Source organism: Oxyura jamaicensis, chromosome 2, assembly GCF_011077185.1.
Source record: "Oxyura jamaicensis isolate SHBP4307 breed ruddy duck chromosome 2, BPBGC_Ojam_1.0, whole genome shotgun sequence".
Lineage (NCBI taxonomy): Eukaryota > Metazoa > Chordata > Aves > Anseriformes > Anatidae > Oxyura > Oxyura jamaicensis.
The window spans coordinates 150800103-150826111 of record NC_048894.1 but is presented as its reverse complement, the minus strand read 5'-3'; the positions used below and the strand labels follow the sequence as shown (position 1 = coordinate 150826111).

The following is a 26009-nucleotide window of genomic DNA, read 5'->3' as shown; positions in this document are numbered from 1 at the left end:
TTCTGTAGCTGCAAAACAAAGGAGAAGTCCTAATATTAATGAAATATCTTTGCTTCAAAGTTCAGAAATGTCTTAAAACACTGAAGAACTTCCCGGGTTTCTGTAGCATGTAGAGGAAAACTTGGTATCTTGACAAGGAACCCTGTATGCTTTTATTCACAGTTGCCTTAATTTTTGTCTATGTGGGGAAACTAGCAGAGTTATTCTGGTTTGATCACCTGTGCGGCCATTCTTATCACAGAGTGAAAGAAGTTTGTTAATATATTTTGAGAAAGTGGAAAAAAAATATTGCCCTGAAGGATGCTCAGCATAGGCTAGGGTTAGTTGTGGAGTTGGTGTTGAGTGCATGATACTCTATTGCATCCTGGCTTATTGTGTACTAGGTTTCCAAACAGTGATGGATTCTTATTTCATACGCTGTCTAGATGGATGCCATTAAGTCAGCACATTGTTCAAGATTAAAAACAGTCTGTAAAGAGTAAACTTCAAGTCTTGTGTTCAGGCTGTGTAAAATGACTTCCACAAGCTCAGTCAGCTCCTCAGATACCTGTTTGCATATACTCGATGCTACTTAATTACCTAAATATCATGGCTCTAGAGATGTGTCATAATTGTGGGTTGTATTGCAATGCTTTGAAGTCCATCATCTGAGATGGTATTGACAGCAGTTGCGTTGCTTCTGACATCCTTTATCCTTAATTCATGTGGGATTCTGGGACTGCATGATCTCCTTGCCAGGTTTCTAAACTTTTCTTTTCATCTCTGTACTTCTTTCTTAGGCTTTGGCTTCCCTGCCATAGTCTGCAGCATAAGAAGTGCTTTTCCTACTTAGTTCATACCTCCATTGAAGCTAACTAACTTCTTACTTGTCTTTTAATAGATGGAGGTGACTTTAAGGCATTTCTTCCTTGAGGTCTTAAGGCATTTTTTCCCTCAAGGAAGGGGATTAGAGATGGAGAGGATGTTGCATTACTCCTTTTCTGGTGGAGATACAGGGCAGGCATAGGAGCTTATCAGTAATAGCAATGGCTAGTCACAGGTTGGAATGCACTTCTTGTCCAGCCAGCCTCCTCAGCATAAGAAGTTTTTATTTTGTATGGGTAAAGCCCTTCCAACCTTCCAAATCATGCAAACAAATCCCAGAAATAACTGCATCTTGCAAGTGCACAGGACATGTTCAGAGACTTTCCATCCTAGATAGGACCTAAGTGAGCTGTTGGCAGTCCTGTGGCTACCATAAGCAACAGAGAAATGTTCAGTTTTTATTGTTATGACTTGTCCAGTGACTCCAGCAATAACTTCACCCGTACCAGCTTTAGTACTTTATTTTACTCTTCTATAGACTATTATTTTACTGCTTTCATAATCTGTGGTGATGAGTGGGTAAAGCTCTGGGTGAATTTTGATATTTAGCAAGAAAACTGTTCATTAAGTGAAGGGTATGTGACAGAGCTCTCTGCTGTAGACCCAATGGGTTAGAGCATGTGTCAGAGTGTATATGCAAGTGCAGATTTTTGTAACTGCAAAAGTTAAACAAATTAATATTTTAAAATCTTTTCACAGGCTATCACTCGCCTCCTACCAGACTTCGATGTTCAGGCAAGTAAAGCTATTCTTTTTTGTTGTTGTTGTATAAAGGGAAACTGAATTGACATTAGAGAAAACAGCAAAATGTGAACAGAAATAAAGTGACTGCTCATCAAAAGTACTGTAGTTGTGAGACAGGGTCTGAATGGTGCTCTTACGCAACGATAAGAAGGGGACTGCAGGAGGTCTTTTCAAACTAAAGCTTGGAAAGCCTCATCCAAAAGAGGTGGTGAATGAGTTGCAAGCAGCTCTGTTCTTGCTAACAGAAAGATTCTTTAGCAATGGCAGTGAAAGCAAAATATACTCCTCCCACATGAACACACAATTTCCCCAGTTAATTTGCTTTCATTAGTAGTGTGCTTGCATTTCCTCTGAGGAAATGTCCCTCTCAGTGTATCCCATTATGCCATTAAAAGTTTCCAAAAGATTCCTGAAACGTGGGGAGTGGAGGAAGGCACTAAGCAATTAATTTTGTCCGTACCAAGAGTGTCGGCAGTTTCCGTATATTTATTTACAGCCAGCACATAAACATGCATAAAGTGCACTGCCAGGTCAAATGGTAGCTTTCCATTTTCATCAGATGCCTTGTTTTTAAGAGGTGACTTTATAATTCTTTTAGCTCCCTCTTTGCATTATTTCATCTCTATTTGTCATTACAACTGAGTTTTGTTCTTGATGATTCTTAAACTGCAAATAAGGAAATGCATTGGTGTTGGAGTGAGGCTGGTTTGAACTGGGAGACAACAGTGAACGTGTACCTGCCTTGACAAGAAGAGTGAGCGTTGAATTCCCATCGCTGGGGACAAGGAGTATGAGTTGAGCAATGAGGCTTGCTGGTTGTTTATCAAAGGGGTGTAAGGAGGGAGGTAGATCATGCAGGAATGAGGGAAGCTATTCAGTTTTTCTAGTTTCTTGTATGTGCAAGTGGAGGTCCTTTAAAAATAACCCTGTTGAACATTGTGACATGTTGTGCTTTATTAGTACTTATTTATTTGTTATTCAATGCTGCGCAAATTGGTTAAAAATCTAGAAGAAATGCAGCAGTCTTTTCCCTGGAAACCAGGAGAGGCAACTCTCAAACATCTCACCATCTTTCAATGGCACTTACTTATGTAGCAAAAATACAGTTTGTATTAGTCCTGCATTCATCCTTTCTAATGATGAAATCCACTGCCTGAAGTCTTGATAAATGTAAGTTAAAATTCTCCTCATTAGACTTCCTGCAGGACTGATCACAGCTTGGGAGAAGCTCATTGTTTTGTCCCAGATTGACCATTTGTTCTAAATAAATCTGAACCACAGATTAAGTCTGTGAACAGGAATACTGCAACATTTTGATTAAAATCAAGAATTGACCCTTATTTCATTTCTATTCTTGGGATAAATTTGCTTGGCTTGTAAACCATGTGTATATATAGATTTTTAACTTGCAAGATCAAATTCTGTAAACCTTTTTTTTTTTTTTTTTTTTTTTTTTCCCATGTTTTGGATTAAATGTCGCTAATCCTGGCCCATGGTTCTTGTCATTTGGCCTTGCTCTGCCAGCTCTTGCTTTTTTAATGATCTTTCCTTCTTAGACTTTAATCTTTGGTTGTTCTAGTTCAAGAAGGAAAAATGTGTGAGAACAGCCTCAATCTGTTATTTTAAGAACTACTACTGGAAAGGAGCCTTAGCTTTGGTGCTTAAAACCACAAAAACCGTACCTATGCATCTTTAAGTTTCTTTGCGGTTGGCCTATGAAAAAAGTGGTTTGAAGCTGTTGTGAGTGCTTTGACTGCTTAGTTCATTAGATAAGTTTATGGGTGTCTCAGGGGGATCCAAGTCACTTAGGACTGACACTGAAGCTAACAAATGAGCTTAATGAACAACCTGTCTCATGAACCATGTTTGGGAGAAGGAGGGACCTGGGCATGACAGGAGGTTCTCAAGACCTGGTAGGAAGGAGCTTCTTATATAGTATCTATTGTCTATATATGCATGTGGATGTCCACCGTATCACTTGCTTGGTCCTCTTGCAGAGAGGTTAAGTAATGTTCAGATAGTTTTGTTTCTGCTGCTAGTGAAAAGTAGTGGCTGTCCATAAGGTAGTTTTGTTCCAAGAATACATTTCATCTAGTTACTCAGATTTGGAAAGAAGTAGGCTCTTATTTCGCATGCTATTTTAGACAGACTTGAGTTAAAACATACTTTCTATTTTTGAAGTCACCCACTCTATAACAGAATATCATCCTCTAAATTGCAAGATATATGTGTGCTTATTCTCTGGAGGAAAGCTTTCACAGAGTTACTAGGGGATGGCCAAGACAAGAGTTGAATGGAAGAACTGACAGCTCTGATGTACCACCAGTCCATAGTCTCTGTCAGTATTTCTGTCTGTGGCAACTATCTGAAAATGTGAGTGAAGTTACTGCCTCCCAGAAAGGGGAGTATCCTCACCAAACCTGTTCTAGCACAATTCAACATCAATTAGTGCAGGGCAGCATGCCCTCTGCTGTTTTATGTTGGCTTAATGCCAAGTACTTTTTTATTGTATTTGCAGTTTAATATATTTGCCTGTTCTCTTACCTGGTAGTACTGGAGTAGATGGAGAAGTGAGTCCTTATCACTGTATACATTCCCTTGGCTTTATATTTCAGAAATGCACAGTCAGTCAGGAGACTGCTTTCTCAATAACAAAACAAAACTCTCAGCTGTGTGGCTGCTGTAGGTGGCAGAGATGAGTTTGTACCTTGCAGTTCAGCGCTCATGGTCATCTCTATTCATCGGCATGCTACAGCCATTTCTGCTTTCCCTTATCCTCCTGCCTTCAAGGAGAGAAGGAAAAAGTCACCTTGCAATGGGAGACAAATCGACTGGTCCTCATGGCATGATGGCTGTAGTTTTGGGGGCTTTTCAGTTTATTAGATGTGTTTTTCCCCATTGTTTTAGGTATCTGAAAGAAAGGAAGGGGGGACAGCTGAGCTTTTGTGTTTTGCAGAGCAGTGTGACCCCATGCTAAGTGGACTAGGAAGAATTCAAGGACAGAACTATTACAATCATCTATTACAGTTCCTATAAGAATGATTTTGTTGCGTGTGTAACAGGTACATATAGAAACAATCCAAAAACTGTCCTAACTTCTACCTTGCATTTAAAGCTAAGGTCTTGATACTAAAGTACCCAACTCATAACCCAAATTGGAGAAAATTTTCTTAATACTGTTAATTTAATTCAAATAATTGTTTTAGAGTAGAAAAAGCTAGTGGAAAAATAACTAGGATAAGGGGGATTTGAAATACAGCATTTTAATTCCACATTAAAAGCTCAAATGCTTTTCATCTTCAAGATATGAAGGGGAAAAAAAAAGTGAAAAATAGCATAAGCAGGTATTAGTATATTACATTTCTCAAGTAAAATACACTGAAAATACACTGTCTCCTAGCAATTTTTTAAAGAGCTCTGAAGCTTTTCTCTCAGTTCTGAGGTAAGACAAGGGAAATGTATTTAACAGGCATAATATAATTTAAATTAAATAAAAGCATGAGACAGTAATTGGGGATTAAGTATTTTTGAAAGCTTTAAAATAATCTTGGTGGAATACAGTATTTTATTTAAAATACAAAATACATTGTTTTAACAAAATGGGCCACGTGTGTGATTTTCCTTTCTGGAGAGCTAAAATGTTTTGGTTAAGTATCCCATACTTTAGAAAACAGCAAAATGTTTATAAACATGTTCCTCAATCCATGTCTTCCTTAAACAGGATAAAGAGGAGAAGGAATAAATAAACTCTTGTGCTATTGGCATTTAAATTCTTTCCCCCTTCTAATTGCATGGCAAAATGTCACTTCAAAAAGAGAAAATCTACTTTAGTAGGGAACAACTCCTTTTAAACTAAGATAACCTCTCTTAAATTGCATGTATCATGAGTATTTTTGTGTGTGCTTTTAGGGCACTAAGGAAAGGCTGCACCTCTGATAAAGTGAGAGATGTGAACAGATGGCATGCTTATCTTTATCCTTCTATCGGATTAGTGTACCTTGGATGTTTTTCTAAGATAGTGTTTTAATACAAATCAGTTGGTGAAGAGCTTCTTACTACAATGTTGACGTTGATTGGGATGTGCTGCCATCTGTTTTCAGTGCTCCGTGTTTTGAAAACATCCATCCCAACATCACGTAGACAAATCTCTTGATCTTTAATAGGATCAATAGGGACGTGGAGTTGTTGTTTTGACATCATTGAAGAAACCGGCTTGAATTGTTTTTTTAGGAGAACTTTCTGGGTATTTGTACCTAAGAATTCATGCTAATGGAAGACAGCATGACACTCTTGAATTACAGAAGCCTTATTGTGAAGATAGTGAGGAATTAAACCAATTATTAAACTGATGGTGCTGGTAATTAGGAGTATGGTCTCCAGTTCATCTCTGAACTATTTTTAGTTGACACTGAATTTGAACTAGTCTCAGGTTTCTAGTTCTAGAATGATTAGCTGTGGAGGTCAGTGGGATGTTCAGGTTCAAGTGTCTGGCTTTATCTGGCACAAACAGATTGCTGTTCATGTGCAAAGGATGAAGAACTCAAATCTTGAAAGTTGGTCTCTCCTCAGAAAAACTGTTCTAGGATTTTCAGTGCTGGAATGATCTAGCATACACAACAATAAAAAATTGACAATATGAAATGCTCATTAGACTCTGGGGAGGAAATAATTTCAATATTCCACATTTAGCAGAAGGCGTGTTACTCTCCTTATTGGCCTTAAGTTAAGGTTCCCAACCTATCAATTCTTATGCTTTGTATTGAAAATTATCTAAATTACCAAGGTTGGACTAGATGATCTTTGAGGTCTTTTTCCATCCAAAATGATTCTATTATTCTATGACTAAATGCAGAAGGAATGTACAATGTTGAAAGTATTAATTGCTATTTTTATTCATTGTTATCTATTGCTACTGCAAATATATTCTGGAGTATTAAATAATGAATATACCTGCAATACATTATTTTCTACCAAAAGTGAAACTTACATTAATTTTAGCATGGCTGAAGTAGCAATACTGTAGACTAAATATTGCTTATTTAGTTTGGAAAATACTAGATTTCAAACACTTAATGTCAGATTTTCTCTTCTCGTGCTGTTGTACAGAATCATTGTGACTTACAGTAAGCTTTTAAAGTCTTTGCACTTTTGTGTTCTTATTGGCAACTTTACTCTTGGCTTAAAGGAAAGAACTTGCTACTGATTTAATTCAGAGTATTTTTGATGTCTTTTAGTTTTTGAGTTAACAAAATCTGAAATGAATCTAAGCTTGCCAAAGCATAAATGAAACAACAGCAGGAAAAAACAGTACTAATAACTAATTCCCAGGTATGAAAGTTGGTAATTTGACGTTATGTGACAGAGATTTAGTTCATCTTTGATGTCTGAGCTCTGTTCAGTAAGCACTTCTCCTGGTCAAACCTGATTCAAATCCTATTTAAGAATGACGTTGTCCTGAATTAGTCTGTTTTGGTTTTTCCAGCTGGGCATTATGGGAGTCATAAGCCTATGCAGAATAGCAGCTTGCCTATATAACCCAGTTTCCTGCTTGGGCAAATTAGAAACCAGCTACTGTCTTCTGTCTGACTTGCTGGATTTATCACCCTGTTTTGCTAAAGATGGTACTGGATATGGAAGATACAGCTTACTTGCTAAATAATGCAGTGAGTATGCAGAGAAATTAATTTCTAAGGAGACATAAAAGCCGAACATTAGTTATAGTGTAATTCGGCTAGCAGAGATACACAGCTTGCCAAGGGAAGACTCCCCCCTTCAAGGGAAGGGGGGAGTCTTTGTATGATTGTAACTCAAAACTGATTTGAACTGATTGTAACTCAAAACTGATTTGAATGTGTAATTGCAAGGAAAATAGGATAAATGTGGTGTGGTGCTGCCTAGCATCCTTATTTTCAACAAAATGTGTGACATATTACATGTATGACTGAGCTGAGATTTAGATTCAGTCAATACTTCATATCTTTGAAGAGCTTCAGGGTTTTCCTCTGTAAAGGCTTTTGCAGAGGCTGTATGCTGATAATTTCTACAGCATAATTTGTAATAGATTTGAATTTAACTTGGACTTTGTCTCCAGGCATTGTTGCACAGAGCAAGTCAAGTAAATGCAGAGCAGACTGTATACTGTACCAAATGACAATGATGTCTGTATCCTATACAGAATACATTCTTATGAAATGTAAAGGCTGGCTACTAACTACATACTGCTTTGATAACATGAATATAACAGTACTGTAAATGTGTCATGGCCAACTGTTGTTCTGTGATTTCCTTTAAACACATTGACAAGCTAACAAATTGTTTATACCTATCTTAAAAGCAAGTGTAAAAGAAATGAAAACTATTCCATATGTTGAGGATGTTAGTATGCACCAAGTCTCTCTAACCTACACAGACATCCAGTAAATAAAAGATGATAGTGAGGGTGTCTCTGATTTGATACTAAATGTGTTACAATCTCATTAAATAGTACAAAATCCAGTTATGTCAAATAATAGCACTGGGCTTTTAAAGGTTGTTTCTGTGATAATCACATCAAAGGTGTAGCCATGCTATTCTGTAGCAAAGTTCATTCAGTTGGGTTTGTGCTTAGATCTAAACAATAGCAAGCCATAAAGCTAACACATGTAGCTATCATGTTTACTGGGGAAAGCTACCATAACCACAAGGCCCTAGAGTGTGATAAGTCTTTATGGTGAATACAGGCTAGTTAATAGCCTGTTCTTTAGGGAAATAATAGTTGCTTGCTCACTTAAAATAATTTTCCTAGAAAGCAGAAGTGTTTTCTTTTGGCAACCTGCACCTTTGCAAATGCTGCTGGCCATAGTTGTAAGTCGTTGTTATTTTAGGCATCATTGCACCAAACTGCTTTTTTTTTTTTTTTTTTTTTTTTTTTTTTTTATTGTGGTCAGAAAGTGTTTCCTCAGCGTCTGGTTAGAGCTAGCGGCTTGAGTGCTTCTGTAGTCTGTCGACTGCCGTAAATGACAGCCACGTGTAAAACATCAGCAGAGAGCCCACACTGTGGGGAGGCATGGGGTGTGTTAGCAAAGGAATTGCAGAGATCCTGGGGCCAGAGGGGCTGTGGACAGCCCTGGGACAAGGCAGGAGCTGTACTGCTGCAGTGGGTGTTAAGCAGAGTCCTTGGACAAGCTGCTGACAGATTCCCCTTGTTCTTTGCCAGGAGCAAGATGTGGAGACCATGCATGGCTCAGTCCATGTCACCATGTGTGGGACTCCCAGAGGGAACAGACCTGCTATCCTCACCTACCACGACATTGGGCTGAATCGTAAGTAGGCTTTTTATTTTATAGCACAGCTATGGCTTGGTCACTTAACACTACTACTGTAGTCAAAGGTAAGGAAGCTACAGAGATTAGGAAACCTTTCCCAGGTCCTTGCTAACTTGCATCCATTGCAACCTGTTAGATGGCACCACCCTTTGTATACAAACATGCCTAATCTAATACTTTTCTTACAGACAGCTTATTTCTCAGTTTCTGTTCTCCCAGTGTAAATAATTGGAAAATTTCACTTAAGGGAGCAAAAGAATCTCTGGTAGCTTGTAACGACCTTTTATAAATGCTTTAAAAATATCTGTAAAAAATGGCTGAGGCTATGTTAGCTCAGGGGAGGGACTCTTTATCAGGAAGTGCAGTGATAGGACAAAGCGTAATGGTTTTAAACTAAAAGAGGGGAGATGTGGATTAGATATGAGGAGGAAATTCTTTACTCTGAGGGTGGTGAGGCAGTGGGACAGGTTATCCAAAGGAGCTGTGGATGCCCCATCCAAGGAAGTGTTCAGGGCCAGGCTGGATGGGGCTTTGGGCAACCTGGTCTGGTGGGAGGTGTCCCTGCCCATGGCAGGGGGGTTGGAACTGGATGGGCTTTGAGATCCCTTCCAACCCAAGTCATTCTGTGATTCTATTTTGCCAGCAGGATTGGCAAGGACATTGCCGTTGCTTTGGCTTGTAGATTCCTGTCTGAAAACCAGTCTTACGCTGCTGTGCGTTTATATGAATTGCATGTCAAATCAGTATTAATAAAATAACTTTAAGTGCCTTTTATCTTATCCAGCATATTTAAGAATATAATGACCTATATGTCCAGATCTGCTTAAGTTCATTCTTCTCACAGTACAGTTTGCTTCATACAACTTGCTATTTCTTAATGAGATATGAATTTTAAAATTAAAAATATCCGCAAATCTTTAAAGCCTGAATTGGAGAGGAGAGGGGACGATATTGCTAATAAGAAAAAGATCTCTTTCCCTGTTTTGAGTAGACCTGTCTTACTTTATTTCGGTTTTTCTGTGGATTACAGAAGAGCTTAATCTGGGTTTTATCTCTGAATAAGACATGTTTCTTTCTAGAGGTACAAACTCTGTATGGTGAATATTCGTTCTCTCTTTCTAAAAGGCAAGGAAGTTTTATCTTTAACTAGTATATTCTCCTAAAGCTGGATTTTATCTAAAAATATTGTATATTCTCTAATGATTTTGTTTGCATGTTGTGTAGTAAGAGGACATTCAGAAACATACAAAATACTGAGCTGTTTTTTTATGCATCTTAAAGACAGTGCTACAGAGTTCATGCTTTCCACTCCAGAAGGAAAGTATGCTAACCTTCTCCCTACATTAATATTCATTAAACATCAGAAATCAAATAATCTCAGAGTTGGGTCCTACAGCACTGAGTATCCCAAAAGGACACTTTTTGTCTTGAGTTGCCTGCCTTGAGAGACATGACTGTAATGTTTATCTTGTAGTATTTGGGCAAAAGCACAAGTCATGATCTCAGAGTTGGATACCTTTTCTCTCCATCTGCTTTGACATAATCCAAAGAAAAATGACTGGACAAGTAAATGGATAATTTTACATAAGCCAAAACCCAGGATGAATATTTCTGATGGCACTTTATGACTATTTTACCTTTGCATAAATAATGATTTCTTTAGATTTTGGGGGTACCAAGCCAATACTTCTGGCAAGGACCAAAATAACATGGAAAAACCTTAGCTAGCCATGAAGAGAGAGCTTTTATTTTTTTTTCTCTTCGATGAATTAAAACAACTTTGAAGACGTTGCTTTGTAGCGGGGCTTTACTGTTTTTTCCTCCTTAGAAATAAAGGATTGTCACTTTTTCCAGGCTATAACATAGCTCAGCTGATTGAATAAACTTTTCTTAACTGCAGGGCAGGCTTCAACAGAGATAACATTAATGAAATAAATGATTTTATTATTGATGCAGACTTACTATCGATCAAATTTCCTCTCAGCACAAATATTCCATGTTTTCTTTTTCTTTTCAAGATAAAACTTGCTTCAATCCTCTGTTCAACTTTGAGGATATGCAGGAAATCACTCAGCACTTTGCAGTTTGCCATGTGGATGCACCTGGTCAGCAGGATGGTGCACCATCTTACCAAACTGGGTGAGTTATCACAGAAACAGCCCATGTTTTCAGAGTTACCATCTTTCAGTGGCTGGAAAAAGAGCATTGATCAGCAATTCAATTGAAAAGCAATTGCAGAAAGAAGAGTAGTTGGCTTTTGAACACTGACACATTCTATTTCTAATTTTCTGGAGCTCTGTTTTGTTCTACCAGTTCACAGTAAACTTTGGGGCTGTAATTTTGTGTTTTATTGCTGCTTGTAAAGCAGTTCTGTGACAGATCGCTACATCTGACAGTTTAAATATTGGGTTACCATGTTTTGTAATGACATCCTGAATGCAAATACAAAACTAAGTTATTTCTATAAACAAGATAAGCATTAGTACTATATCATGTCTTTCCTAAGTCTGTGGCTTTTAGGAAATATCAGCATGGTAGATGTTGATAAATAGACTCGATAAGCTTACTGGAAAGTCCAAGTGGCTGGACAGTAACAAAGTGATGTAACCCTTGGGATATTGTAAATTACTGCATCCTCCTGACTTTGTATCATATATGATGTTGTAACTCTTGGAAACTTGAATGTCATTAAGTGCTGTCTTTGCCAAAATATTTGTTCCATTTAGTCAGATGAGATGGTTTCCCTGAAGATACCTCTTGGACAGGAGTCAGCTTGGTTAAGGAAGGAAGCAGCCAACATGCCAAGGGAGGGCAGAAGTCAAGAGACTTCTAGTTCTGTAAGAACTAGGTATTAAGGAGCTTGTACATACCCTAATGCATGAGCCAGTCTATTTACCTTCTTAATTGTTAAGCTAGTCTGGCTGAGGAGGTTATCATGGGCCAGGTGCTCAGCAAGTGTTAACTGCAATGGCCCAGTTGTCTACCCAAGCAGGTGATGAAGCTATTTTAGTCACTTCCCTTTGTATTTGTTTGAACCAAAAGCTTTTAAGTGTCTTAACCCTCATGTCCTGAACAGACATTAACACTTCTGGGTTGTCAGCTGCACAGGGCAAAGATCATGGTCTATGCTAGTAAAGACCACTACTTAATCATCATGATGACAGTGCAAGAAGCTGTACTGTCTCTTAGCCCTTCAACATAAAGTGATGACAAGCTTTACTTTCCCAACAAGAAAATCTAAGAAAATAATGTAAAGCACCTTTGCACTGTTGCTGCTTTTCTTTTTCTTCTCATTTTTGGAAGTCGGGGGAGACTAGAGAATCATTAGGCATAGTCCTAATGGAAAGTAGAAATTTGTATGCATCCTAGGCAGATGTTCTGCAGCTTCTTAGAGTGGATTTTTTCGTTTCCATGTACTGCTCAGTCAACGTTTTGTTAAATACATCTATCTCAGATTTTTGTTGCCACTCTGCGGAAGAACAGAAGCATTAACTTAACAGCTGTTTGAACTTTTTCAACAGCTTCATAGACCTTTCTGTGGCTTCATTTTCTCCATGAATATTAATAGAAAGTTATCCTAATTTTATAGCCACAGAAATGCGTGTCCCTGAAAATATGCATGCAAACTATTTGCCAAAGATCTAGATTGCATTGCTGTACTCTGTGATTCTGCAACATGGGGAAACCTTTTGCGGTGAATCAAAAATGCAAATGTGGCTAGAAACTCACCTCTCAAGTTCAAACTCTTTGATAAATTTTTAATGTTAACTTTTCTTGGAAGAGATTCACTATGGTCTGTTTTGCTTTTAGCTGGACCAGACTATCATCCTGTAACTCACATGAAGTACCATATTGAGTACATACATATTTCTGCTAAATCACTTACTTGTACTTGCTCCTGATTTAAATTCAGTTCATGCTGTTAATGATCTGGTAATGGGCACATTTGTTATTAAAGCTACAGTGACCACTGTGTCTCTAAATACACCAGCCTACTCTACTGAATGTGTGTAGTAACTCCACAAACACGTATTTGTTGTAGGTACGTATATCCCTCCATGGATCAGCTGGCTGAAATGCTTCCCGGAATCCTGAAACAGTTTGGGTGAGTGCAGAATTCTCGACTTATTTTCCTCATTCTTGTCTCTATGTGGCACACTGAAAGAGTGGTGAAGATCAGGTATTCCTCTGTGCTGCTCCTGAAGCTTCAGTCTGACTTCCTGGCATTTTGCTATAATTACAGCTGTGGTTATTTTTTTTTTAACTCTTCCATTACAGTTGGCTGTCTTTTGTCTGTGTTTCTGAAAAAGCTTATTTTTTAGCCTTTCAATTTTTGAAAAGTCTGCTTATTTTTAAACAGGAAGCAGCTTCAAGTGAAATCACATGTGCATAATTTAGGGGTTTCCTCCAGTACTTTTTGTGTGTAGCTCTGACAGAGATAGGACGCAGACAATCTGTTCTTCCCACTGAAACAACCCACGTTTTCCTGTGTGGTTAGCAGAAAAAAATGTAGACCCATCTGAAGACACTTAATGTTTTTCTTCTGTGGCTTGAGTGTCTTAAGGGGTCAGTCCTGCCTCTTCAAGCTTCTTGTCCTACTAGTACAGATGACAGACTGCTGATGCAGAGGAACCTGGTGGCAGTGTTCTTTTGCTGTGTACCTGCAGCAAGTTTAGTCATGTGTCCTCCTTCAAAGCTTAGTTTTAGCAGAAGTTATGCATGAGAAAGGTGCCTTCTCTGACAAGCTAGTGCTCCTGACGTGCAGTGAAGACTGCAAGTAGGCACCTCCAGGGGGTTTTCAGACTAAGGAGAGAAAATCTGACGTTCAGGGTTAGGCAGCTTTGGAGAACAGGCTGGGTTGCTGGTGGAGCTTTAGTCCCAGACTAGCACATGAATTTAGACATTGTTCAGCAAGCAAACTAACTGTTACAATACCTTGGACCAGTTTACTGCTCTGGTCTCTCTACCTTCTTAAAAACAAATGTATTTCTTGAAACACTTTTTTTTTTTTTTTCTCGAACCAAGGCACTGTATTGGCAATTCTGCTGTTCTCTTAAAAAATATGCTAACATAATGTCAATATCTTGAATATCAATTAAGCTGGAGTATACTTACAGAACCTCGATTTAATACTGTAATGAGAATGAAACCTTTCTCCGGCATTTGCCTAAAAGCATTGTATAACCTGTTTTTCTGAGTGGTTTTGTCTAGTCTCCCCTTCCATGTATTTTCTAAGACCTTGGAGGTGGTGCTTTAAAACCAATTTCAGTGAATGCAAATATTTGGTTTGTCTCTGCCCTGCTTAGTTATGAAGTTTAAACTTGCTTGCCCCAGCAGCTGGATAGCATAAGAGGTTTCCCTGCCAGCTCCCTGCTAGAGAGGAATCAGCATCACAGTTTGATAGCTTTGTCATGCAGGGCAGGGGAGCCTGGGGTGGGGGGCTTTGTGTTTTGACTGCAGACCTCAGGACTGTATCTCAGAAGTTTTTCTGGCAGAGAGTAGCTATTTCCTTCCAGAACCAGAACAATGCTGTGGTTGCTCAGTGTATTTACTTAAAGATAAGTGAGGATTGTTGCTGCACTGCAATATATGGAGGACCAGTGGCCCAAGAATCTGCTGAAACCCAATTTGTTCTGCAAGCTCCTTACTGGGGCTAATGGCATTGCTGAGGGTCCACAGCTTGCCCAATGCGCAACCCGTCCTTCCATTGGCACGTGCAAGAGGAATGCTGCCAATAGGGTTTTATTTATTTTCAGTGAACCCTTACTGATTTGTCTCTTCCATTTCATGGCATGTGACTGCTGTGCAGGCTGAAGACTGTTATTGGAATGGGAACTGGAGCTGGTGCCTACGTCCTGACCAGATTTGCTGTAAGTTTCTTCATGGAGCTTTCTTAAAGGCTCGAACCTGATTTCCTAGATGTATTGCTGCCTCCATAGGGTCTGCAGAGACTCCCTGCTATGCTGTGTCCGTCTAAGTAAGCAGCCAGGCTTTTAAGTGAAATACCATGGTCTGCGGGATAGCTAATCCAGAAGACCTAGATTTTCCATTTTAAGGCCTGTTAGTCTGCAGAAGGTTTTTTTAATGGGAGTTCTCTATTTAAACTGAGGGTGGAGAAGAAGTTAAATCTTAATATTCTCCAGCTGCTCCGTTGAATTGCTTTAATGAATTTTTTTTCCATACATATGCTTGTTTTGTGCAAGATAAAACTAGACCTACTGCCTTCCTTCCCAGGAGATAACTTGGTAATTTAAATTTTATGCTTACTGTCAGCTTGCAAAGGACGCAAGATAAATCTTAACTCAAAGGTGTCTTTTTTTTTTCTTTTTTTCTCAGTTAAACCATGCAGACATGGTGGAGGGACTAGTTCTCATTAATGTAAACCCTTGTGCTGAAGGTTGGATGGACTGGGCAGCAACAAAGGTAAACATTTTTAAGCTAGAAAAATAAATCATACTGTGAACCTGTCAAGCAAGAGGAGCAGGGCAAGCTTGTGTGCCAAAGCATGGCTGCAGATACAAAATTTCACAGGCTAATTCCTTTTGGGTTTATCTTTTCCATTTACAAACATACCTCCTGTAGGGCCAGTGATTTAAAAAAAAAATAAATTGGTGCTTCTAGGAAGCAGATACCTATGGTATAATGGAGCTACTGGTTGCGGACAATTCTTAACAGTTGGTAATGAAAAAAATATTTTATCTTGGACATGGGGTAGTTTGGGAAACAACTTTCTTCCAATTAAACTTCAATCTTAGGGTACCATTCTTTTTTTTCTGGTCGGTGGCTTTGTTTACAAGCATAGTCCAAGAAGTGAACTGGAGCACAGAAAAAAAAATTCAAAGCAATATATTCCTGGTTTTAGTCATCTAGCTGAACCTTAGATACTAAAAAGACTCAAAAAGGCATTAGCTACAGTAACAATGGCCAGATTGTCTGTACAATCAGACTTTTAAGTGATATTGTTCACAAACAAAGAAGCCCCTGTACACTTTATTCTTTTGTAGTTGTAAGATTACAGTGTGGGAAAATAGGTTGAGAGCTGGTTTCAAACACCCTCCTGGAGCTTATGTAGAAATATATATAACTGATACATTACATGTCACTCACTTAACTTAGGAAAATATTTTTTTCAAGGTAAGCTGATGGAATACACTTACTGTATCATTCAGGGTCATGTTTTAATGAATGGAAGTTGTTATAAACACACAGAAGTTCAAAAATTGGTGCTTTGTCTTTTAACCACACATACAATCAACCTACTATAAGTGTCTTAAGGAGATATGACAGTGCAATGACAGCCTTGTAATACTAGGAGAAACATTCCAAAGCAGGGATGTAACATTTTTCCAATGCTGATTACTCCTTTAAAAAATAATAGTTTAGCATACCAGTTTATTTTGGTAAGTTTGATCTGGAAGTTTACTTATCTCTGCCACAATGAGATATACCAGTTGACTCATTTTGGTTATCTCATCCAATATCTCACCATAATTAAATTCTTTCACATCTATGCCACTGCTGTCCACCTCTCCTAGCTATTGGCAGCCTTAGGTGTACAGTGTGCCCCCTGTATCCTTCCGTCCTTCCAAATCAAGACCATGTGCTGTGTGAGCACCAAAGCTCCATGGTCCTTAGGGACCAGCTCCAAAGTACTCTGTGTTGATTGCTTAAATTGGTTAGATTGGTTAAATTACACATATCTAGCTGATTTGCTTAATTTTATTTCAGGGAGTAATTCTGTATATACTCATGCCACTGGTAGTGTGTTCCCTATGTAATCACATTAGTAAAAACATCCTATGAGAACAACCAAACTGTAAACAATACCTGATGATCTTATAGTAGGATTTGAGGGAAAAAATCAGTCCAGGATATTATACATAAGAGCAGCAAAGAAATATCTATTGGTCTATTTTGGGTAATTAAAAGGTTTCAAATGTACATATATATATATATTTTAATATCAGATACTTAGATAATCCTGCTGTTCAGATTTCAGGTTGGACAAATGCTTTACCAGACTTGGTCATTTCACATCTTTTTGGAAAGGTAAGCGTGTTCAAAACATTGCTTGTATTCAGTCTGATGTATTCAGTCATCTATGTTTACCTCCTAGAGCTGGGAGGAGGGGAGAACATTTTACTTAAACAACAAAATACAAAATTGAACTGTGGGATAGGATGAATACTTGTGTACCCAGCGCTTTGGAGTGAGGCTTGCTGAGTCCCAAAGACTCGAGCACACTGCAGTTATAACAACTCTAGAAGTGGCAGATCCCTCTTTAGAAAGTTGATACTTAAGCATGGGTAAAGCATTGTATGTGCTAACATTCTGAGAAGAATTTGCCCAAAGACTTTTATACCATAATATGCTTGTAACTCTGAGCAAAATGGTTACTAGTAGAAATGCTGTTCTTCAATGCAAACCTATTTCAATAGTATTTTATAAGGCCATATTGCTGTGTTTGAAACTGTTAGTAAATGCAATGGAAAACTCCATTCCAGCAGAACAGGGAAATAATCTGTAAAGACTGTAGAACTAAACAGTTTGAAAATGTTAGCGATTTAAGTCCTTGAAGCTTAGTTATTTATTATTGTGAAAATGAGTTCCACATTACGTATGTTTGTAAGCTTTGAACATCAGCTTTATCCTGGTAACATTTATGGAGCTTCTTACCCTGAATCTTTTTTTTTAAAACCTCACACTAGTTTGACTGTAACCATGTGCATTACATCAATGTTTTGCAATTGTATGATTGTGATATTACAACACACTGATAACTTAAATTGAAAAATGTGAAACTACAGTCAGAGGCTAATGTTAACTCTGGGTGACACCACTGAGTGTTGCAAGTTGTCCCTTCCCTAAGGGTGCACTCCTGTTGTGTGGAGATGAGTCTGATACACGACTGCTGTGCCATGTCTTCAGATCCTTTCAGAAAACAGCCCCTATTCTGAATGATTCTGTCTCCCCTGTAGGAAGAGATACACAGCAACCCTGACCTGATCCATACTTACCGTCAGCATATTATTAATGATATGAATCAAACCAACCTTCATCTCTTTGTCAACTCTTACAACAGGTAAATACATTTACCTGATTTTTAACTGGAAACTGTTTTAAGAGTCTGTCCAGCTCTTTTTTAGCCAGTACTACTTGTGTGGTGGAGTTACTTGTTTTCCCCCGGTATAAAGTTGTGCTTGACAACACCTTTAGGGATCTCAGGTCGTTTGTTTATGGGAGAAGGTCCTTGTGTGTTTGTGGGGAGAAAGATGATAAACTCGGAATGAACAAAAATATTGATGTTTCAGTCTAAAAGTGGTTCTCCATCAGTTATGGAGGTTACAGCATATATAAGATTAACATATGTGAGTGCCTGTGCTTTCTGTAAATTAGAATATGGACATATATGTTCAATTTCAGTGTATCAAAAATGTTTGTCCTCTCCATTTTTTTTAGTCGACGAGACCTAGAGATTGAACGCCCTGTTCCTGGAGTAAATGTTGTCACCCTTCAGTAAGTATTTTATTTGCAATCAGTTCATCTCTACATGATGTGAGCAAAGAGATGTGATCTGGGGGTTCTGTACACATGCATTGCAAAGCTGTTCCTGAGTTGCCCTGCTTCCGTGCTAGAAGCTTGTAGCTTCATCTTTGAGATAATTTTTTACCATAAGTCAGGGACACCCATTAAGAAGACTTCTCCTCTGCAAAAACTTCAGAGCTATATTAACTGAAATGTAAAGATAAGCAGTGCCAGCCACTTACTGTGCACTGGAAACTTGGGCTTACAGACTAAGTACTTGAAAGTAGAGGTACTTATCTTAACCTGGAAGTTTTTCCTAATTAATGGAAACTATGGCTCTGGATGCATTTAAGCCATGCCTACGCAGCCAAAGAAACATGACCAGAAACAATTAAAATAATTCAAGAAGATGGAGCAGTTATGGCAGAGAATATTTATCTACCAGAATTTCTGCTGATGGCTTTTCACTTACAATTCAATTTGTAAACAAAGTAGTTGTCCAATCCATTGCTCAGCTGCTGATGTTTAAACACGGGAGACTTTGAGACTGCTTTTCTGCCAGAGGTTGAAATTGGCTGACATTCCAAAAGTTGGAGCTGGGAAAGGAGCAAGGAGTAGGGTGAGACTTTGATGCTGATGCCCACATTCAATTTCTTACAAAACAAGGAATAAGAACTATAGGAAGGGCTGATTGCTACAAGGTGAGGAAAAGGAGAGGTTCTCATGCAAAGTATCAGAGTATGTCATTTTATCTGCACATTTACTGTACAGGTGACTGGGCACTGGTACAGGTTGCCCAGAGAGATTGTGGGGTCTGCATCCTTGGAGATCTTCAAAAGGCATCTAGACGTGCTCCTGGGCAACCTGCTGTAGGTAGCCCCTCTTGAGCAGGGGGTTGGACCAGATCATAGAATCACAGAACTGTAGGGGTTCAAGGGACCTTGAAAGATCATCCGGTCCAACCCCCCTGCAAAGCAGGTTCCTCAGAGCAGGCTGCCCATGTAGGCGTCCAGACGGCCTCTAGAGGTCCCTTCCAACCTCAACTATTTTGTGATTCTGTAATATGGGAGATTTAATGTGTCCTTAAAGTGTCTGGAATGCAAAACAAACAATTTTCCCACACCTAACCATCTCATCCTTCCCTGGACACAAAGTAAAGCTGAGGACAAGCCTGGGCAGGACCACAGAAATAACACAGCTTTTGTGTGCTTCCTTGCAGATGCCCTGTCCTCCTTGTGGTTGGCGACAGCTCCCCGGCGGTGGATGCTGTGGTGTGTATATGAAGCCCTCTTTGCCACTGTGCTAATGGGCAGGCAACCCGAGATGCTGAGTGAGCCCGGCAGAGCTCTCAGCGGCGCAGCAAATCTCGCCAGCTATCAGTCCAACCCAGATGGCTATCCTCTTTCAGGCTGCAGGAGAACTGCCATTATTCATGGCTGTTTGTACCCTCTGTGCACCACTATTTAATAGCTACTGTGTTAGGAACAATTGCCAGAGCAATTCCAGTGAACCACAAATATTTTCCTTCAGAGAGGAATCTGCTGCTGGCATTTTAACTTGTTCTGTGGTGTTGGAGTTCTGCCCTGGGTCACTATGGAAGCGAAGAACTGCTTTTTGACCATTATAACTCACCCCAGATGACTGGATGACTTAGTGTTGTGCCTTAACAGGCATGCCCGCCTGCTGGCTGTTGGCCACGTGGCTACTCACCACTTGGGACGCTACCAGATGACCCCAAATTGCAAGATAAACAACCCTTGTTGCCACTAGAGTCTCAGAAACACATGAAAAAAATCTAATTCCCAGCTAATAAGTTTGTTTGTACATGGAAAAGAATAGTCTTAAGTATTAACTGACCTAATTGATCCCTTATAACGATACATATATGTATACATAAAGGAAGTTCTTATACAGAAGACTAAAATACCCTATTTAGTCTGTGTGAAGACAGAAGATTAGGTATTTAGTTTGTTTTCATCCAGCAGTTCATAATTAAAGTCTTGCATACAGTATCTTATGTTGCTCTTCTTTCATATAGGTTGAATGCAATTCAAAGCTGGACCCAACAAGGACAACGCTTCTGAAGGTAATAACAAAAGTTATTTCTTTAAATAAACATCCCCCTCATTTAATATTATCTGGATTAACTATAAAAGCAGAACCAAACCAATGCGCTACAGCACTGGTAACATGGTCAAAATTCAATTCTGATGTGCAAGAGCAGTGCCATCAGGATAAGAGCATTTTAGTTGGGTAAACCAAGCTGGGTGCTTCTTGTTAAAGTTAACAACAGGGAATTTCTCAGCTCCTCTATTTTGAAACACTAGAGGCGAGACTTGAAATACTCATATACCAATAATGAATTTGACCAGAGCCAGCAAAGTTGATGTTGGTGTTTGGAAAAGTTTGAAAAAGCCTTCAGCAGAGTAGAATTGCAAAACCATTCTGTTTCTGTCATTACTTTTTCCTCAACAGCAGTGTAAGGTGAATAGACAACTAATCTATCCACCACGGTTCTGTCATCCTGCCTTTTATTTGGACAGAGTCCAGGACAGCTTACATTTGGAAATAACTTTTGTGTTTTCCTAAAAGTTGATAAAATGGACTGTCAAAACAGTAAAGAATGATGCAAAGTCTATGGCTGTTTCTTGGCATTAAGTATGGGTGCAATCTTCAGTTCATTAGTGATGACATAAAGTGCAGTGAGTGTAATAGCATACAAACAGTGACACAAATTTTGTCATGCTTCTACTGGGACCTTCTACTGTATCTCTGTTTGCTGAACTGACCAATGATAATGATAATAAACAGTGAGTTTTAAGTACTTTTTCCTCCTACTTGTGAGGAGTTTGAGTGCTGACCTACTACATGGCCATGACAGACTTATTCTAAGAAAAAATCTGATGCTATCTCAAACACTTATCAGTGGCCAACTTTTCCTCATTCAGGGTTACAGCAGATGGCAAACCTGTTACAGGCCTGTTTTTCTGCTAACTAATCCTAGATAGGATTTGGGGTTTCCTGTAATTCACAACTTAACTGATTTCACCTTGTGGTGTTCCTTGGAAGAGGACTGTTTTTGTTGGGTTGACTTCGAGGGGTGGAGTGGCAGGAAGAATGAAGTGCTCCAAAAATACTGCATGCACTCAAGATAGCTTTTTTAATTTGGCTTTCCCTGCTTCCTTTGGCAAGTCAAGCTGATGCTTGCCATCCACAATCTCAGCAAAGCATTTTTCCCTCTCACCCCTCAGGTTTAGTTGTTTGTTCTCTCTTTGTCATTCAGGTCAATACTACATCACATTATTGTCATTCAGAACTGAACCTGTAGTGAAGACTAATGGGCTAGTTTCTAAGAAATTTGTAGTCACTTGCTATCAAAAACATTTATTTGTAGCTCCAGCTGATGCTTTGCCAGGGGTTCAAGACACTGGTGTTTTCTGAGATACAGTTGTAGCTTTTATAAATGCTGAGCTACTTTAATGCACTCATCTACATGAATGTTACTCATACAACAAAGTGAAATGTTTTATTCTGTCAGATAGTTAAAAAGGTCATTTTAATATATCCTGGGCATACATGTATTTCTCTGGCAATACACTAACTGGCTGTTCTCATCCCTGTTTCAGATGGCTGACTGTGGTGGGCTCCCCCAAGTTTCCCAGGTATGATTTGGCTGACAGAAATCCTACTAATCCTGTTCTGCAACATCTCAGGCTGCAATAAATGGGTGTTTTCCTTCTGGGTACTTGCTGTTCCCAAATGTCAGCCAAAAGGACAGTTATGATTTCATGAGTAATGAAGTCAGTTGGTCATCTGATCTTTCTTTTTTCTTTAAAGACCAATGAAGCTCAAAATTAAGATTAGAAGGGGATATTATTTCCACTAATTAAGTCTTAACCAAGTAAAGGTCTGAGGTGGGAATGCAGAGGTATTATTTTATGCCTGTCTACTAAGCTAACATGGATTAAGACTTCTGCACCAGCATTTTAAAACCATATTTTTATTTGGACTATTTTTATGATAGATCAGGAAAGTGGGAGGCAGGAAATAACAGTTCTGTGTTCTTACATACGCTGACCTGGCTTGACTGAGAATGAACTGGAGTTTCTGAAATATATTTAGGCATACATTCCAAGGCTGCTAGTAAAACCAGGCTGGGAAAGTTAAAAATTTACCTTTGTTCTAGTCTTGCTTCACTTCAAGAGCTGACCTGCAAGTCAGCTTTAGGATGTGATGTTTGCTAAACAGATTTCTAAGCAATACAATGTGGTGTTAGGAACTGCTGAATTATTGCTCCATTTTAAAACACCTTGTATATTTATGAGGCCAGTTGTTTTACTTTTGCTTAAGTAACGCACTAGTAGAGTTTGGACCTGGCTTAGACCACTTGTAGTCACTTCTCCAAAAATCTCATTGTCAAAAGCTCTTGACCAACCTTTTGTTTAAAACAATGGGGGTGAGGGAACAGATCAGAGAGGGCAATGGTGGAATTTTCTCATGTGAATGAAAATTTCAGGAAAAATTTAGAAGAACATAGAGAATATTTAAGATGTCCTTATTAAGATGAGACATCTATGGCATTACATTGTAATGAAACTAAATTGTTGATCATCATGTACAATAATACTGTTTCTTTTGCAGCCTGCAAAGCTTGCAGAAGCTTTCAAATACTTTGTTCAAGGCATGGGATACAGTAAGTACTGGCATTATGGAATGGTTCATTCAGGTTCCAAAGCTTGTTGGGTGTCTAAGCATGCAGCGAGCCTTCTGATCCCAGATGTATTGTCTTTTCGCTGTTGGATATGCATTTTCAAGGGAAACAAAAAGAAAACCCAAAAACCTGTGGTGTTTGGAAGAGGGTTTTTTAGTCCAAATCATGTTACTAAATAGTAGATAGCTCTGTAGATAGACTTATATCACCAAGTAATTCTCCAAAATGAAGGTGAAGCTCTTTTGCCTTTATTTTATTTAAGCAATTGTCTGTAATTCCCATGCATCTTATCTAAGCCATGTTTCTAATACACATTACTCATGTTATTCTGTAAGTTCTTTAATGACCAAAAGGTTATGGAATAGGATGCCTCCATGCTTGAGAGAAGGCATAAAAGTATCCTTAAACAAAACTGCTTTGTCTCAAGGAAAGCAGCAGGCAACATTTCATGTAATTACATGCACTTCTGACAGCTATTGTTGTGTAGGTGCATTTCTAGCCTGGGCTGCCAGCAAAGATTAAACATCTGAAAGTAAAAGGAGGTCTGATGAGTATCCTCAGTTTCCCTCTGGCTTTTTGCAGCCACAAAAGCATGCCATGAAATGGTCTTGAATCCCTCACTGCTGACCACCAATTTTTCCTTAGCAATTTGGGTTCATTACCTGTATGTCTGGAGCAGTGCTACTACTTCATTTCATGGTAACTTCATGAATGGTATTTTCAACCCTGAAGGCTTCTCCAAGGATGGTTAGGGCTGGAAGTAAGAAAGGGGTTTCTTCTAAGCCTATGCAACAATGAGTTAATTAAAGTCTCTTCTTCCAGTGCCATCTGCTAGCATGACCAGGCTGATGAGGTCCCGCACCGCTTCTGGCTCCAGTGTAACCTCTTTGGAAGGACAGAGGAGCCGGTCTCACACTGGGGAAGGCACAAGGAGCCGGTCTCACACCGGGGAGGGAACTAGGAGCCGATCCCACACCGGGGAGGGTTCCAGGAATCGCTCCCACACAGATACGCGTATTGAGCTGACGCCGAATTCAGCAAGCAATACTGAGCAATCAGGCCCCAAGTCCATGGAAGTGTCCTGTTAAGTGTGTGCGGGAGGTTTAAACTGGTCGCAGTTTAAAAAGGTAAAGGATGCCCCCTGTGTACCACAAAAACATAACTGGTATTAATCTCAAGTTATTCTGTAAGATGAGCTCTGTTCACCAGGGTCTGACGGGGACCAAAGAAAAGAAGCATCTCATTTCCTCTATCGATACTCTTGTAACTCAGACAGCTGCTGCTATTGTGCCCTCCTTCAATGGATGCCAAATTCTAAAGGAAACTTGCCAAAAGCTGATATGGTTGTAAACACTTCAGAGTCAAACCAGACACGCTTAATATCCTCCTTTAAAATCAAAACTATTCGTTGTCCCTTTATCTCTAATTCTCTTGAAGTAAACTGGCACAATTTGAGATGAGTTTCAAAGAGGGGGAGAGAAATTACTATTGTGGATGGCTTTTAAAAAAAGGAAATGAAACAAATGTGTTACGGCCTCATGTTGAAGCTGGAGTTGAATGCATTGTATATAGCTTGACTTCAAATGATAGAGAAGTTAATGTATCATGCATTTATAGATCTTCTAATTCATTAGTATTCAAGCCTGTTTTCCTATGTATAATAATATACTACTAAAATAGACAGATTTAATGTGACTTTAAGATGAACTAAATCTTTAAGCTTTTTTATTTCACTTATTTGAGATTTAGTTCCGGTCTTCCTTTCTTTCCCCCCTCCTAGACCCTAAACCCTGCTTAGCCAAATGAGGACAAGATTTAAATTTTATAAGCAAGGTAGCATCTCCTCTTTGGGATCTTGGGCCAAAGGGTTTACAATACTGCAAAAGGTGGTGTAGTTTAAACAAGTAGGGTAGCCATACATGCCAGCAAAGCAGAAGCAGCTTGATTTTTACTTCAGACAGCTTCTTATCTTTGCAGCTCAAGTTTTTGTGTCCAGCACAATTGTAAGAAATTCAGAATTCTGTAAGCAAAGCCAGATCCAGCTGTTCTTTGTCAAGAGAGATGAATAACTGTGGAATGGCATGTAATTAGATACTGTACATTCAACTGCCACTAATTACTAGAATTGAAACTCTGAATTCTCACTGGTGCTTAGAAGTATATTCCACGAAGTGGTGGAGCAGCAACACTGTAACTGCGAAATACAGTGTTTAATGACTGCATAAATGTAATGACCTGCTGGTTCTGCATCTTTACGTAGCCACCTGATACCTAGGGTTACTTGTGTTGATGCTAGTGGTATGGTATCTTTCCACCAGTCAGATTTTCACAGTTGGGTGTTCTGAAGTTTGTCCTTCCATATGTAGTGGGATGGGATTTCCTGAGCTCCAATGCATACCTGCTGCACTGCAGTCCTCACATAAACAAGAAAACAGTTAAAAAGCAAATGTTAATATTTTTGGATTGCTTGTTCAGAAGAACACCATCTAGGTTACTTTATATTGACTAACTTCAGCTTTTGCGTAGAATATCCATAATGGTTTGTGGGAAGAACAGACAATTTCAAGAAAGAATAAAGCTATTGTGTAAAGTCTATCAAGAAAAGTTTCTTAATGAAGTATTTGTATTTATTTCAAAACAAATAAATTTGTAACTTTGCAATGTCTTGTGTGTGTCTTCATATTTTACCAGCAGAACAATGATCTTTCTCAATGGGGTTAGTATATTCCTTGACATTGTTTTTTAGCAACAAAATCTTTTTTCTTGTGCTCTTGTTCCTGCCCTTCCCTACATTCATACTGTGAGTTTTTTTTCACTTTTTTTTTTTTCACTCCAGCCTACTTTTATATTAACAAAACACA

At 38.9% G+C, this 26009-nt stretch overlaps 1 protein-coding gene across 2 annotated transcripts in view; it reads left to right on the top strand.

The window, feature by feature from the left end:
- The window catches only part of NDRG1 (N-myc downstream regulated 1), a 43869-nt gene extending 18060 nt beyond the window's left edge, over positions 1-25809 (top strand). For both annotated transcript variants that reach the window (XM_035317094.1, XM_035317095.1), the window contains exons 3-16: positions 1564-1599; positions 8804-8909; positions 10931-11051; positions 12955-13017; positions 14722-14782; positions 15249-15335; positions 16905-16961; positions 17891-17994; positions 18372-18428; positions 19657-19708; positions 20476-20523; positions 22064-22099; positions 23079-23130; positions 23971-25809. In XM_035317094.1, the coding sequence (XP_035172985.1) occupies positions 1564-1599; positions 8804-8909; positions 10931-11051; positions 12955-13017; positions 14722-14782; positions 15249-15335; positions 16905-16961; positions 17891-17994; positions 18372-18428; positions 19657-19708; positions 20476-20523; positions 22064-22099; positions 23079-23130; positions 23971-24236 (1146 nt within the window). In that variant the 3' untranslated portion in view covers positions 24237-25809. The remainder of the gene's footprint in view (positions 1-1563; positions 1600-8803; positions 8910-10930; positions 11052-12954; positions 13018-14721; positions 14783-15248; positions 15336-16904; positions 16962-17890; positions 17995-18371; positions 18429-19656; positions 19709-20475; positions 20524-22063; positions 22100-23078; positions 23131-23970) is intronic.
- The last annotated feature ends 200 nt before the right edge of the window (positions 25810-26009 follow it).